The 14,529-nt window shown below is 46.8% G+C and overlaps 4 protein-coding genes and 1 non-coding gene across 5 annotated transcripts; 4 read left to right on the forward strand and 1 right to left on the reverse strand.

The window, feature by feature from the left end:
* Positions 1-4,754: 4,754 nt before the first annotated feature.
* SMAC4_06624 (uncharacterized protein) lies at positions 4,755-7,037 on the forward strand (the record flags this gene model as incomplete). The annotated part of the gene is made up of 2 exons (XM_003346109.2): positions 4,755-5,706; positions 5,914-7,037. Exons 1-2 carry the CDS (start codon positions 5,472-5,474, stop codon positions 7,035-7,037), a joined length of 1,359 nt encoding a protein of 452 aa, XP_003346157.1. The 5' UTR covers positions 4,755-5,471.
* A 303-nt stretch (positions 7,038-7,340) lies between these two features.
* SMAC4_06625 (uncharacterized protein) lies at positions 7,341-8,529 on the reverse strand. The gene is made up of 2 exons (XM_003346110.2): positions 8,289-8,529; positions 7,341-8,208 (listed from the first exon to the last, which is right to left on the reverse strand). Exons 1-2 carry the CDS (start codon positions 8,320-8,322, stop codon positions 7,589-7,591), a joined length of 654 nt encoding a protein of 217 aa, XP_003346158.1. The 5' UTR covers positions 8,323-8,529; the 3' UTR covers positions 7,341-7,588.
* Positions 8,530-9,501: 972 nt separating this feature from the next.
* SMAC4_06626 (uncharacterized protein) lies at positions 9,502-12,681 on the forward strand (the record flags this gene model as incomplete). Its single annotated transcript, XM_024655848.2, has 4 exons — positions 9,502-10,848; positions 10,904-11,419; positions 11,484-11,898; positions 11,953-12,681. 4 exons carry the CDS (start codon positions 9,502-9,504, stop codon positions 12,129-12,131), a joined length of 2,457 nt encoding a protein of 818 aa, XP_024511672.1. The 3' UTR covers positions 12,132-12,681.
* A 44-nt stretch (positions 12,682-12,725) lies between these two features.
* On the forward strand, positions 12,726-12,818 carry SMAC4_13225. Its single transcript has 2 exons — positions 12,726-12,762; positions 12,784-12,818. It is a non-coding gene; the product is annotated as a tRNA-Asp (tRNA).
* Positions 12,819-13,241: 423 nt separating this feature from the next.
* SMAC4_06627 (uncharacterized protein) lies at positions 13,242-14,373 on the forward strand (the record flags this gene model as incomplete). Its single annotated transcript, XM_066090483.1, has 3 exons — positions 13,242-13,400; positions 13,460-13,634; positions 13,691-14,373. The coding sequence occupies 3 exons, from the start codon at positions 13,242-13,244 to the stop codon at positions 14,371-14,373; spliced, it is 1,017 nt and encodes a 338-aa protein (XP_065946067.1).
* Between the last annotated feature and the right edge of the window lie 156 nt (positions 14,374-14,529).

Here is a 14,529-nt window from a genome sequence, read left to right on the forward strand (position 1 = left end):
GATGTTTTCCCCTCTCCGTCGTCGAAGCCGGGGGCCATAGGTAAGGCAGATGTCAACTGCTAACTGATTGTTTTCGGGAAATGAAGGGCTCGTGGGATCTGGAAATGGCTATATACATAATGCCCTGTCCTGTCCAGGACGTTCAGGGGCACCTAAATGCGCCCCGCCAAGATATGCGCGATCCCCACATTTTACAAACAAACCCGTCTCCTAACCCCCGTTTCATTCTCTCGGACAGAGGATACTAGGGGACTCCCATCACCAATAATACGGGTCAAACGTAATCCTGGTTGAGCACCTTGCTGTCCCTTTATAAGGTTCTATTTATGACAGGCTAGGGTGCACATGCCCAGACGGCCAAACCTACAAAAGATAGGACGATGTTCTGTTTGCAAGGCAGAACTCGGAATGCACACTATATAGCCAATGTCAACCTGTGACACTGGGCTGCCATGGAGGCTCTGGTGCCTGCCCAGCCGTTGCCCTGCGCTCGAGCCACTTAGCTCGCTGCACTGCATATCTACTGCGTGCAGACGGCTGGCTGGAAGCCAGGCCTTTCTTCCAAGACAATCTCTCTTTTACTCTTTATTTACACACAATATGGCCTCACTCTCGTGACCTCCTGTATTGAGTGTAAATCCCACGATTCCCGTATCAGAGACCCAACGTGGCCGACAAACATTGAACAACTCCACGACGAACTCGAGACAGTGGCGGGGGCGGAACGAATCCTTCGCTGGGCTTTGCGACTGGGACGACTGCAGGAGTACAAGCTGGCAGTGAAGATCGAACAAGCGAAGAAAGCAGAAGAGCTACTAGGGAATTCAGATTGATCTTTGATTCTGGAGAGCGGGAGTACGGTCGGGGAATCACGCAGCGGAATCAAAGATCGGGCCTCGGGAATGACGGTGAGGTTATACCGAGAGGAAGATAAACATCGAAGGCACGGCGTCGACGACGGCGTCGTTGCAATAGAGAAGCGGAGGGTGTTCATCCGGCTACGGTACGGTTTTTCCCACCGACTATGAACGAAAGCAGTACCGCATACCCACTGGATAGACTATGTAAATAGTTTAGCGTGATAAGACAATATATATATATATATATATATTTTAAAATTAATTTTATTACAATTAATATGGAACAGGATCTATTAGTAGGAAGATTTTAAATTTTAATAATACTACTAATTAAAAAGGTTTTACAAATCTATTTATCGTCTATTAGTTATCGACAGGTTTAGTAGCTATTGTAGTATAGAAGTTAAATAGTATACTAAAACGTTGAATATTATTTTGACAAGTTTACTTCTCTACTTGTGACAGGCTGGGGTGCATATGCCCGGACGGCCAAACCTACAAAAGATAGGACGATGTTCTGCTTGCAAGGCAGAACTCGGAATGCACACTATATAGCCAATGTCAACCTGTGACACTACTTAATCTATATAATTGTCACACGGACATTCGACAATACCACTAATCTCCCCAAGAGCCGCACGGCTGAACCTCAAGCCTTGCCACACAGCTGGATGTCTCAAGCAACTAGGCTACACTCCCCTTCGGGAAGTCTGTTCCTTCAACGGCACGACTTACCTGGAATCCCCTCAGTACTCTTAGCGCCTTCGGCGTATTTCAGCCAACGACACAGCTGCCGCCTGCACTGCCTCCACGCTAGGCCGCGCTAGCCAGGCCATGAAAGAAGAACACTAAAGGAAGCTATTTAAGAAGACCCACATGTAAGCACAATAGTGCACACTAGATAGATGCATTGTGGCTTTGCGGCCAGATTAGGCCGATAGGAAGATGTACGTACCTATTAGAAGGAAGGAAGGCTTTGGCATAAGAAGGCCAGGAAGTCCAGCCTGGATGAAAGGTTTGAAAGGATTCAATAAGGCCTTCGAGACCAAAGTAGTTTATTAGTTGAATTTGAACTACTGTTCCAAGCTCAACACCGCCCTTGTCACAATAATATAGTTATTCAATATCAAAATATCCTCGTTCTTCAAATTCTACTATTAATAAGTATTAAAATGATTGATTTAGTAAAGCGAATTTAACTTTATACGTATTATATTTATAAAGCAGCTAAAAATCAATAATTTATTTATATTTCCTTTATTGTCCCTTTTGTGATCCCTTTACTGATTATATTATTCTTGGTTTTTTGAAATATTATCGATAATAATCTAGTATTTATAATATCTTTAATAGCTTTTAAAAATACCAGGATGCAGCTAATTAATTGAAATTGAATCTTGTTTTACATTTAGATAAAGTAATTTAAATAATCCAATTCCGCTTTGCTGTTGCTATTTCTTAACAAGAACCGCTTTAAAGAGGACGTTGAAATTATTATTTATATTGAAAAATGAATACTACCATGCTTTCAATTTACTTATTTCAATCCGTTATTACGATACTGAAATTCTTATTTATAAACTTCTTTCAATTTATAATAAGATTTAAAAATACAACTATCAAAATAGAAAGAAGGCCGCTAACTTCGACTATTAAATAGAATAACAGGTAATAGAAGTACTTGATGTCATGGGGCTGGCGCCTAGGGGTGTTTGCCTGGCTTGGACTCTATGAAAGCCAGGCCTGCCCTCTGACTGGGTGCACTCCTGGGGTATGCCGCACGAACCACATTTTCGACCTTGGCGTTTCTAGCACCTTCGATATACGCACCTCTCTTGTGTATTTAGCTGTAAGCTCCGTGCCATACTGGCACAGACTTCCCTTTTTCTCTTTGTCGAATATTATCACTTTCACCAAGGCCTACCTGTGTGTATACCTCGTAGAACCCTTACACTTGAGGTTAGAAAGGGCAAAATTCTATTTTTATTTAAAGGCAAATTCAATTAGAAAGTTATAAAAAGATTGATTAAAGAATAGTAGCAGAATTTAAAGTGTTAAATTAAAGCTATTGAAGTAGGAGGCTACGAAATAAAGAAGTAGGTAAATAATAAGTAGGCAAAGAATGAAAAAGATAGTAAAAAGAAGCTCTATAAGAAAGTATATTAAAATAATTGGAAATAGAAGCGAATCAATAATAGTTTCATATTTACTTTTAACGAACATATTATTAACGAAGATAAAGAAGATAATAATGGAGAGTTCTTTATAGTTGATATACAAGGTATACTAATATTAGACTCTTTCAAGCGGGTGATAGGAGGAGAATTAAAAATATTTATCAATTTCTTTAGTAGTAATTTACTAAATATTAATATAAGTAATAATCTATCTATATTTAATTTACTACTAGAAGTCCCATCCTCCTTTCCTCGGCCACTCCTACTACAAGTAGAAACCACCTTTTCAATAGCTGCTATTATTAATATATAAGTCATTGCTTCTATAATCAAAGACGAGAGTACTTGTATTAATAATGATAATGATAATAAAATGATATTTAAAACAGTATATGATAGGAAAAATAATAATAGAGAGAAGGACAATAATTAAACTCAATTAATATTTTAATTTAGTATTCTTAAACTTCTTATACGGATTAAATTATTAATAATAGTTGTATTAATTTCTATAATATTTTGCTTAATTACTTCTACTTTTATATTATTTTGCTTTACTTTTGGTTTCATGTTCGCTCTCGTACCTATGTAAGTTTTCTAATGAATATTATCATAATCGGTCTTGAAATTAGTAAAATCCAAAGTAAAACTTTGTATAGAGGCACGAATAAAAGTACAAAACCAAGCTACACTAAAGAATACACTAATAAGAGTAAAAGTAATTGTCAAGAAAATCACGCTAATAAAGGAAGCACTAACTTCTATCCCTATATTTATACTTGTATTTATACTAATTATCTGCTGCAATGTCCTAACTGGCTTATAAGAATAGCACCAGTATAGAGATGCTACAGTGAACTATGTACTTGTAGTAGAGCGGAGCGGAAGCGGTAGAAAGTACAACAGCAATACTGAAGGAAGCAGCGTAGTAGCAAAGACAATAGGAGGATATTGTAAAAGAGGTCTTAGAGAAAACTCTACTCTCAAGACAGAAGAGTACATTGGACTCTGCACTGTGAGAAACAACTATTATAGTGAACTCTGCACTATAGGAGTAGACTGTATTGTATTGCTTGAATTGTGCTTGCTTGCTTGCTTAAGAAGTGACTAACTAAAGGAGAGAAGAAGTCTTTATATACACGAACGTTAAGCTTCTGTAAGTCAATAAGACTGCTTGTAAGAACACTATACCATAAAAGGAATGAACTGAGTCTATAAGCTTCTAGTGCATTTTATGATGACAAATCAGTCTAGAAGGAATGCTGAACAAGTTAGAGAATTCCAGAATACAGTGGCAAAACCTTTGTATTCTAGCACGTTCTGTGGGGGCTGAGTAAACTGATTTCGTAGAAGGAATAGTTCAATCAGCCTTTTATACTACAAGGTAGTATAAGGTAGTTACAAGATATAGTACTAGCCACACGTTAATACTAAGTTTGGAAAATAATAAACAAAGCTTGCAATGATTTTATTTATTTGCTTACTACTTAATTGAGTAATATTAGAAGTTTCTATAGCTTTGGATACTATTATATTGATTTGTAAAGTAATAATTTATTATATAAATAATTATTTTATTCGCCATTTTATATGAGATTTGTCCTATAATAAAAGGTAATCGTACGAAAATTTTTCCTCTTCTTTTATAAGAAGAGGTTGACAAAATGCCCCACTTTTCTCCAACCCCCAAGTATATTGAGAAGTTTGGGAGTCTCCCGTCAGAGGCCGCCCATGTTGATTCCCCATCAGGATCAGAAAGAGGAACAATTACAGACCCTGTTAATATCACCCGTTGTTCCGCTGCCACAGCAACATCTTCCACTGTTATGTTTGCACAGCGGCTTCCACGTCTGCCTGCTTCTGCCAAGCAGAGATCCACAGGGCCCTTCCAATAGCTTAGATCCCGCCGTAACCGTCGGATCGTTTCCAAGCGCCCGGGCCCCGAACCCCGTTGCACGACGATTCAACATCCCGTCCATCCCCATTTTCCTTCCTGGGCGACCGAGTCTTCCATGTGATGTTTCGTTTCTGACCGGACCCCTTTCTCACATCTCCAACTCCATGGTGAACATCTTCCTCACTTCCTCCGTACATACTACAGCTACCGGACCGGAGCTCTTGGTATCCACTTGATGACAACGGACGACAACAACACCAGCGCTACGCATTCGTAGAGATTAGAGATACCTTCTGTTAGTGACGAGGGCCTCGTTGGTGGCCCATTCAGCTTACGTCTACTTGCGGTCATTTACAACATACTGAAGCGGCATTGAATATGCGCTAGGCGGAGAAATCAAACCATTGATAAGAGGAATTAAAGACGACAACACGACGATAACGGCTGAGAAAGAACATATCAACGGGAGGAGGTGGAGGGGGATACGATATAAAGAGATCATAAACCCGCAAAGCAGCCATCGCGAACCAAAGAGATATGAGTACAGGTCCTAGCAAAAATAACGACACGGTCGGGTCGCTGTTGAAGGACATTGCGGATTACTTGACCAGTTCACTTCGCGCACTCAGATTTGCCGACAAGCGTCACTGGGGCCCTGACGAGTTTGAACAAATCCGCGCCCTTGAAGATGCATTGGATGATGCGAAGGTGGATTTCCAGGAACTAGGTGTATTGGTTAATGGGCAGTTCTACTATGAAGGGGACAGGACTTGTAAGTATATGACGAGATCCCAGATTTCTCCTCACTCTCATCTTGCTCTCCTTAAGCAGAAAGTCATCCTTCTATGACCTCTTGGACTTTTACCCGACACTCTCACTCACCACCTCCATCCACTACTGCACTCATCCATTTCCCACCACAACCACCAAGACAAAACCTCTCATTACCCGCTCTATTACTAACCCTTCTCACAAAAAGCCGAATCCCTCAACGAACTGCGCGCCCTCCTGATCAAATACGAATTCCACGCCCGCAACTTCCAAGACTGGATCCGGCAAGGCGGGCCCATCAACCCAATCTGGCTCAACGAGACCAAGGAACTTCAACTAGAGCTTCACCGCACACAGTGCCGCGCTGCTCGGCGCATATTCGCGGCTGAGCAGGAAGGGGCATGGAATCGATGTCTGGGCGCCTACCAGGTGTATCGCCAGCAGCGAAGGAATGAGGAGGCTGAGCGAGTACGGAAGCAAAGGGAGGAGGAGAAACGGGAAAAGGAGACTAAGGAAGGACCAGGAGTGAGGCAGCAACAGAGGGACAGGGAGCTCGAGAGGATACCGCCGTGGCAACGACATGAGTTCCAGCAACAGCAACAGCAGCAGCAAGGGAAAGGACCAACAGATGAGGGGTTACGGCCAGCGTTGAGAAGGGGGAGGAGGTTAAGCCTCGAGGACCTGGTTCCATGTTGCAACGCGGTCGGGAGATTCGAGAGGTTTGGGGAGCACGATGTGGCCTTTGTCTGCGACTTTTGCGACGGCTTCATCGTCTGGCCGGATCTACAGAGGATGCCGTCTACGAGGGCGCCATTGGACCAGACGAACGGTGGTGGGAGTACAAATACGACAACGAGTATCCCGACATCAACGACGGCAGCGACCAACTCCCCAAAGAAACTCATTCTACCGACCATAGTAACGCAATCATACCCATCAGTACTTCCACAACATTCAACCACAACAACAAAAGAAACAGAACCAGAAACAGCGAGGATAGAAACCACATACCCAAGATGGCAAGCCCATGGCCTAAGCGCCAAAACAGGCGAAGCCAAAACGGTCGTCTTCGCGCCCATAGCCATCGGAAACCACATCGCTCCCGTCCCCGGCGACTGGCTGGCGAGGATATGGTGTCCCTACTGCGACGAATACACGTACGTGGATCAGGGCGAGGACAGCGAGGACGAGGTGAAGTGGGCGCAGGACGAGAGAGGGTTCGAGGACTTGGCTAGCTTTCAGGAGCATCTGGAGTGGTACCACACGGCGTTGCCGGTGCCAAGTATACCGGCTTTGTTGCCGAAGGCGGCGGGAAGTTGTGCGGTTATGTGATGGGCGGTTGCCATTTCTGTCTGGAACCATAAAGACTGGCGATTTTGGCCGGAGTTAGGAGGGGACAGGCTTCTTAAATAGGGAAGAAGACTGGTAGGCCCTCTCAGGGGTAGTTTTGTACCAGTGGCTCACAAATGGATGGCGTTGGGTAGACAAATACCGGTCTGAGGTCAACCTGGATACACATGGATGAGCGTGGGAGACATTGCAGTATAGCGGTCTCAGCAGTCTGTAGAGACACTACCAGGCTTTGCGAAGTCATCGGATGAAGAATACAAGAACACGGAAGAATATGTCTTAATAGCTGAAAATTCACCCGGCCAAACGTCCTTTTTGCGTTCGTCCCCCCCTTTACCCAAACTCCATGCTAGGTTAAGCCGCCAAAAACAAAACCGATGCCGTACACACCCATATTAAGATAATTATAGAAGCCACGTAGCCTATCCGTCACAGAGCTATACAGCCTCAAAGCCGGAGGAACGAGGAACACTCCCAGACAGTGTCGTGTACAACCGCGCTAGAAATAATGGCCTCAGCCTGTGATGATCCGCTCAAAACAAGAACCTCCACCACAAGAAGAAGACAATGATGCTTCCCACCGCAGCAAAAGGGCCATACTGCTTCAGCAGCAAGTCCCAATTAATCCTGACGGCCGCCCTCTTATACTTCTTACTGTCATCCCTCAACCGACTGCTCAACTCGCCCATGCGCTCCAAGCTATCACCACGATAGAGCAAATCCTCGATATTCTTCGTCATGACCTTGGTGACGTCCCTCAGCTCATCATGCAGCTTATCCAAATTCTGCGTCGCGCGCGTGTCGCTGTACGTCGCCTTGGTGCGGCTAATGAAGCTGTCAAAGTCCATAAACGCATAAGGCCGAAGCGTCGGGTTCATGAGCTGCTGCGGCGTGTGCGTCGTCGCGAACTCGCCCGCGATGTCGGAGAGGTATGTAAAGGCGAGCTTGCGCGGGTACGAGCGGTCCGTGATGGCCACGTACACAATGTCGGACTGGATCAGGTAGTGGAGCGTGTACTGCGAGCCGCTCTCGATGCTCGCTTGTGGTTCCGAGGTGCGTGTGAGTCGGCGGAGGATCAGCTTCACTTGCGACTTGACTTCGCCGAGAGTAGATTCGGTGGCTTCGTCGTCGACGGAGGCGCAGAGCATGAGGCCTATTTGAGCGGGGGGGTTGGTTAGCTGACATCGAGTGGGAAGGGGGAAACGAGGATGGGGTTGGTTAGGGGGTGCGAACCATCCAGCCGGGCAATTTGTGTTGAGCGGATCATTTTGAATAATATGTTATGTTCGTCTTTCTTTGGTGACGACCTTGGATTTCCTCGTGTAACCGTTAAAAGGGACAGCTGCGTTCTTGGTTTGTCAAAGTTGGTGTTGTTGGATGGAGCGTGGTAGGTCGATGTAAAGTGGAAGCTTGTGATGACGGGCTGGAGTGACAATGCGGCCAGGCCTGTTAATGGACGTTGGGGGAGTTGGAGATGTCGGGTACGTTGCTTCTACCACAACCACGACGCTATTATTGTTGCCTGTCTTTCTTCTTCCGGATGAGTAAAAGATCCTTAACTTACTATTTTGACTTTACCCAGAACAAGAGATGTCACAAGAGAGTAAAGTGATGTAACGCTTTCCCCCGACCACACCACTGCAATGTGTACTCCTTTGATAAGGATTGAAGCCGTTAAACGGGGCATTGACGATAATGCTGGCGCTTGAAATGTCTTGAGAGCTCAACCTGCAGGGGCTCAGGGGCCTGTAAGTCTGTACCGTCTAGTTGAATAATAAGGCAATAGCGAATCTCGCCTACCACGCTATTCACGGCTAGTATGATCTCCAAGCTCGCTTCCGGGGTGTAACATGCAAGTATGCAGGTGCTTGGCGCCATAGCTTCAGCTTCCATCCATCCATCTCGTCCATTACACAATAGGGAAGGAGCAACCGCAACCGAACACCAACGGGGAAGGGGAGCTGGAGGTGGATCATTTTACTTCCGTTATCATTCACCAACTACCTTAATTCAGTTTGATTCTCAAAGTTCATTGCATATATCTTCCAGACCAGCGCGTCAACTTGTACTCTAGTACCACTTTGGTTTGTTTGACCACACTCTCACCTGAACACCATCTCATTCTCTAACATCATCACCACCCCCCGCTTTCTCCTCTCCTTCCACCAAATATCAGTTTGTTCGCGGATGTAACCACAGTCATATCAGCCGCATGAACCGTCATCGACATACGATAGACCGACGGTGACTTTTACGGCGCAACTCTGCCAATTTCTACCATCTGGTATCAGTTTATATCACAACAACAGGCATTTTGGACCTAATCCCGGATCTGACTCAACGGTGATTGTTCTTTGCCGGCAAACCGACATCACCGCGTTCGAACAACCTCAAGTCTCGGATTTCTCTCCTCACGCAGGGCGACCAACTGAAGGCGTTCTGAAGGATGAGCGAACAAGGGAATAGTTCCCCCCTCTCCTCCCCTCCCCCGTCGTCTCCTGGGGGCGTAACTGGTGACCGGGATGGCACTCCTGTGCAGGTGACCAGTGCTTCTGGGCGGACGCCCTTGGAGGAACTGGCAGCCGAAGATCTGGTTGTTGTATCACCAAATGTCGCCAAAGCAGCAGTCGGAAAGCCGGTAGCCAAAAAGGCACCAGCGAAACAGGTAGCCAAAAAGCCAGTAGACAAAAAGGCGGCTGTCAAAGAGCCGGCAAACGAGGAACCAGTACTTGAGGAACTAGAAGTTGAGGAACCAGTAGCCAAAAAGGCGACTGCCAAGAAGCCGGTAACCAAGAAGGCAGTAGTCAAAGAATCAGCAGTCAAAGAGCCTGCAGTCGAGGATCCAGCAGTCGAAGAACCAGTAGTCAAAAAGGCAGCAGCCAAGAAGCCGGTAGCCGAAAAGCCAGCAGTCAGAGAGTCAACAGCCGAAGAGCCAACAGTAGAAGACCCGGTAGTCGATGAGCCCGCAGTCGAGGAACCAGCAATTAAAAAGCCAGCAACCAAAAAGCCGACAGTCAAAAAGACAGCAGTCAAGAAGGCAACAGCAGCCAAAAGGTCAGCAGTCGAGAAACGAGCTGTCAAGGAGCCGGGGTTTCAAGGACCTGAATCACCTGAAAGAGAACTAGCTACGCCGTTGGCGGCACCAAGCGCTTCTCCAGAAAACAAGTCAGGACTTCAACCATCTAGTCACCTCAAACCTCGAGAACCAGAAAGGACAGGGTCTACATCTTGGAAGGCAATCAATCTCCCACCACCAAAAGCACGATCAGACGAAAAGCCAAAAGTTTCGACACGTGAAGGAGAAGAGGAAGAAGACGAAGAAGAAGAGGAAGAAGAAGCGCCTGTGCCATCAGCAGAGCCAGAAGTTCCGGCACGTGAAGAAAAAGCGACAGCGTCATCAGCTGAAAAGCCAGCAGTCGAGGGACCGGTAGTCAAAAGGTCGGCAGTCAAAAGGTCAGCAGTCAAAAAGCCAGCAACCAAAAACCGATCTGTCAAGAAGCCAAAGGTTGAAGGACCTGGAGAACCTGAAAAAGAAGCGGCAGCGCCATCAGCAGAGCCATCAGCTGCACCAAGCTCCGTCTCCAACAAGAGAAAGCCAGAAACTTCGACACGTGAAGAAGAAGAAAAAGAAGACGAGGAAGCGGCTGCCCCATCAGCTTCATCAAGTCCCGTATCCAAGAAGAGAAAGACATTGCCTGCATCAGTCAATTCCAATGAGGATGTGGCTGGTTTACGCACCAAGCTGAAACTGACGAGGGGCGCGTGTACTCCTTGCCGTGACAACAAGCTTAAGGTTGGTCAGATATGCTGATATTCCCCGATTGTTTTGTGTCTGACAGCTTCGATAGTGCCTTAAAGAGAAGCCTATCTGCTCGCGATGTGCCGAATCCGGTACGCATTGCGTTTACGCTTTTGAACAGCCGCGGAAAGGAATTTCAACAGCGACTCGTCCAGCATTGTCTAATAACGAGCATGGGAGCGAGCCAAAATCCCTGGGTCCGCCGAGTTCGCACGCCTATTTTGCAGTACAGAACCTGGCAGTCGATGGAGAAGTCAATATGCCGGAAAACGGAGCAGCAGCAGTTACTGATCCATCGATCAATGCAAATTGGCAAACGCCAGAGGAAGCTGTTCCAAACGATGGTGCACAGAAGTCAACAGGCACACATCGTTCTGTAAGCAGTGACGTGCAACCGGATACTGAGCCTAGGAAGCGTAAAGCATCGGACCAGGCCAAACCTACCAGTGCCAAAAAGCCACGACAGGCTGGAGCAGTGCCCAGGAGAACAAACATCGACAAAAAGTGGGAAGCACCTTTCGTCTATACCGATGAATACTCCCCTCTCACCAATGCTGATCTCAGAGTTCGTACCTCTTCCCTCTTTCAGAATTTTTATCTTACAGTTATGATCTGACACTTGAACATAGGCCATATTGCTGCTCCCACAAGCATGGGACGTGTTGACACCAGAGGAGAGGAAAGACATTCTCGCCAAATTCCCCGACGACGGCCATATCCTGAATGCAGGGACGGAGGATGCTCGACCGGATCTTGTCTCTTTGCGCAACAATGACCATTTCAGATATGATTGTGCTCGGTACCTTGAAAACATTGAGCGGGGTCGGCATGATGAGCACTGGCTTCAGGAGGCATGGGTCGCCCATGAGAAGCACAAACGAGGCGACTATGATGATTTTCTTAGAAAGGAGTTTGAGAACGATTGGGCAACGAAGATCCCAGAGGGGTTGCTCCAGAAAACCAATCGGAAGAACGAGACATTCGGGCGAGATCCCGCTGAAACAACGTCCGGAGACAATGCGATGGCAAATGGACAGCACAAAGGTAAAGTCCATGTTCGCCCATGGCAAGAATGTCCTGATACTGACTGTATTCCAGCCCTTTCTGGACGCGCTAAGGGCGCTTCAGCGGTGCAAGACGTGTCTCCTGTCAATTCAGCATCTGTCGATGCAATCCAGGCGAATGGAACTTCCATACACATCGCCGGGAGCACTTCCAACCCGAACGGAGCGCAGTATACCGCATTACGGTTCGAAATACCACAAGAGGCCGATTGATTGCTTCAAATAATTGAACACGGTGCGTCAACGAGGAAGCCTGGTGTCGATAAGTCGCTTTCGAAGACCCCCGGCTTGAAACCAGAGGCACATTTACCAGTAAACTATGTATCATCCCAACTATGAAGAATGTACAGATCCCAGAGTTGAACTGGGGTGGTGTTTCGCGAAACCTAAAGTGGCCACCATCAAAGGTTCAAAGCCCTGGAGCCAAGAATGCATAACTTTATCTGAGGAGATGCAATCTGCGGTGGGCGGACATGAGTAGAGTCAGTCGTCATACGCAGTATCCCTTTGTGGCACCCTTTTTTGAGAGCATGAAGCGTTGTAGCATGGATTGAGGTCGGAGGAGAAAAGCAGAGATCTCTTGACAGTTCTTAGAGGTTTCATGGATTAGCGATACCCATTCAAATGGATCTACAAGTGATACTAAGCCAGAAAGCTTCCCTGGCACATCAATGACTATGGCACTCGTGGTAAACATTGCTGACAAAAATGAAAGACATTCGGTTGTGCAAGGTAGAAAAGGTTATATAGAGGCTAGGTGGGGATGAGTTTTCAACAATCACTACGACAGTTGATCACAACTGTAAATCTTCCGTAGTATAGTGGTCAGTATGTGAGCTTGTCAAACTTGAACATCAGTTCGATTCGCTCGAGACCCGGGTTCAATTCCCGGCGGGAGAGACCAGTCTTTTGCTTTTTAGTGAACTTTTGCGCGCATTCTGAACATCCCTTAATTCTCTTTCATGCGGCTTGTTTCTCCTTTTACTTTTATTTTACCGGTATACTGATACTTCATGATTCTTTCAAATTTGCTGATTTGCAGCCACGAACAAAATGTGACCGAGAGTTTTGGTGCGAATGATGATGGCGGGAAGGATGCAAGAGCTGCGATCATCGCAATCGCCGCCCTAAAATCGATTTTTTGGCCAGTACGTCCAACCTTCTCTCTCCAGCGACAAGCAACAACTTGAATTCACGACACAACAATTCTTCGCAATACGCTTAGGCAGATAGATCTAATCTGTTTTTAGATCGTTCACTATTTCCCGCAAGTTACACGAGGCTGGTCCAGATATACCTCCACGACATCTGCCGAGCGTCAACATGGCGCCCTCAGCTCAAACGCATCATCGCTCTCACAGCCTGCTACTTTTTCAGAAGCTGCTGAATCTCCGAGACAGCGCAAGCCCACTCACACTTATTCTTGATACCCTGGAGCAAGGTGTAGGACCTCTCGTACAGGAATTTATCAGCAGAGGCAAGGTAAGAAGTTCCTTTCCCGTTATTTTACCCTTGCGCTTCATCAGCTGACGCGCGTACAGCTTGCTCGTAGTAAAGTGCTCTTCGTTTCATTCACAACTGTCAGAAAGCCCCGTGATGTCGATATCTTCATCAAGGCACGGGGGAAGTCAGTCCAGGCTCTCATAACCGAGATCACCTCACAGTGTGCTCCTCCCAAGGGCCAAACACCCAAAGATGCTGCCACAAACTCACAGAGCAAGTTCCACTCACCACACCCGCACAGAAAAAAACATGAGCTAACAATACTTCAGGGTTTCTAATCATAGTGGACTCACTAAACCCCCTCGCTTCGAAAGAGCCGCACGCCCTCCCCCTCTTCTTCGGCAGCATCATCAACCCCTTCGCCTCCCTCGTCGCCGTCTACCACAATGACGTCCCTCTCGTCCTCCCGCGAACCGTCAACGAGCACGAACCCCATCCGCTCACTCTCTTGTCACACATGGCCACCGCCATCTTCAAAGTCTCGAGTCTCTACCAGGCCGTCGAGACCAAGCGGGCACAAATGCGTAGCTTGCGCGAGCCAGAGTGGGGACTGCACGAAGGGCGCGAAGGCGTGCTTGTTGGCCTGCGGACGGGCCATCAAGCGGAGGGACTCGTGGTGGAAATGGAGATGAGGAGGCGCAGCGGGAGAGCTGTGGCTGAGAGGTTCATCTTGAGCCCTTCAAGTCAAAAGGGAGGTGCCGGGGCGAGTCTATCACTGCTTTCGGATCACCCGCTGTTTGCGCCGCAAAAGGACACGGAGAGCGGTGGCGAGGGAGAGATGGCGGATACTACGTTCAGCTTGGGGCTGACGGAGAAGCAAAGGAGTGATAGGGAGGGGATTGTTTTGCCGTACTTTGACGCGCAGACAGAGGTCGGTGGAGGAGAGGGAGGCCGGATTCTGTATGACATGGGGAGGGAAGACGATTTTGATGACGAGGAGGATGAGATTTGAGGGATGTCTGGTCACAGAGTGGGCATTGCCTTGATCACACGATCGACCAGGCGAAAGCATGTCTTGGCTCAAGATGTTTACAACGATTTAACTGGCATAATGAGGTCTTGACGAGGTACTGTACCATTTTATTCTGTACTCCATCTTTGACCAGAA

The sequence above is a fragment of the Sordaria macrospora genome, chromosome 2 (assembly GCF_033870435.1).
Source record: "Sordaria macrospora chromosome 2, complete sequence".
In the NCBI taxonomy this organism is placed as follows: Eukaryota; Fungi; Ascomycota; class Sordariomycetes; order Sordariales; family Sordariaceae; genus Sordaria; species Sordaria macrospora.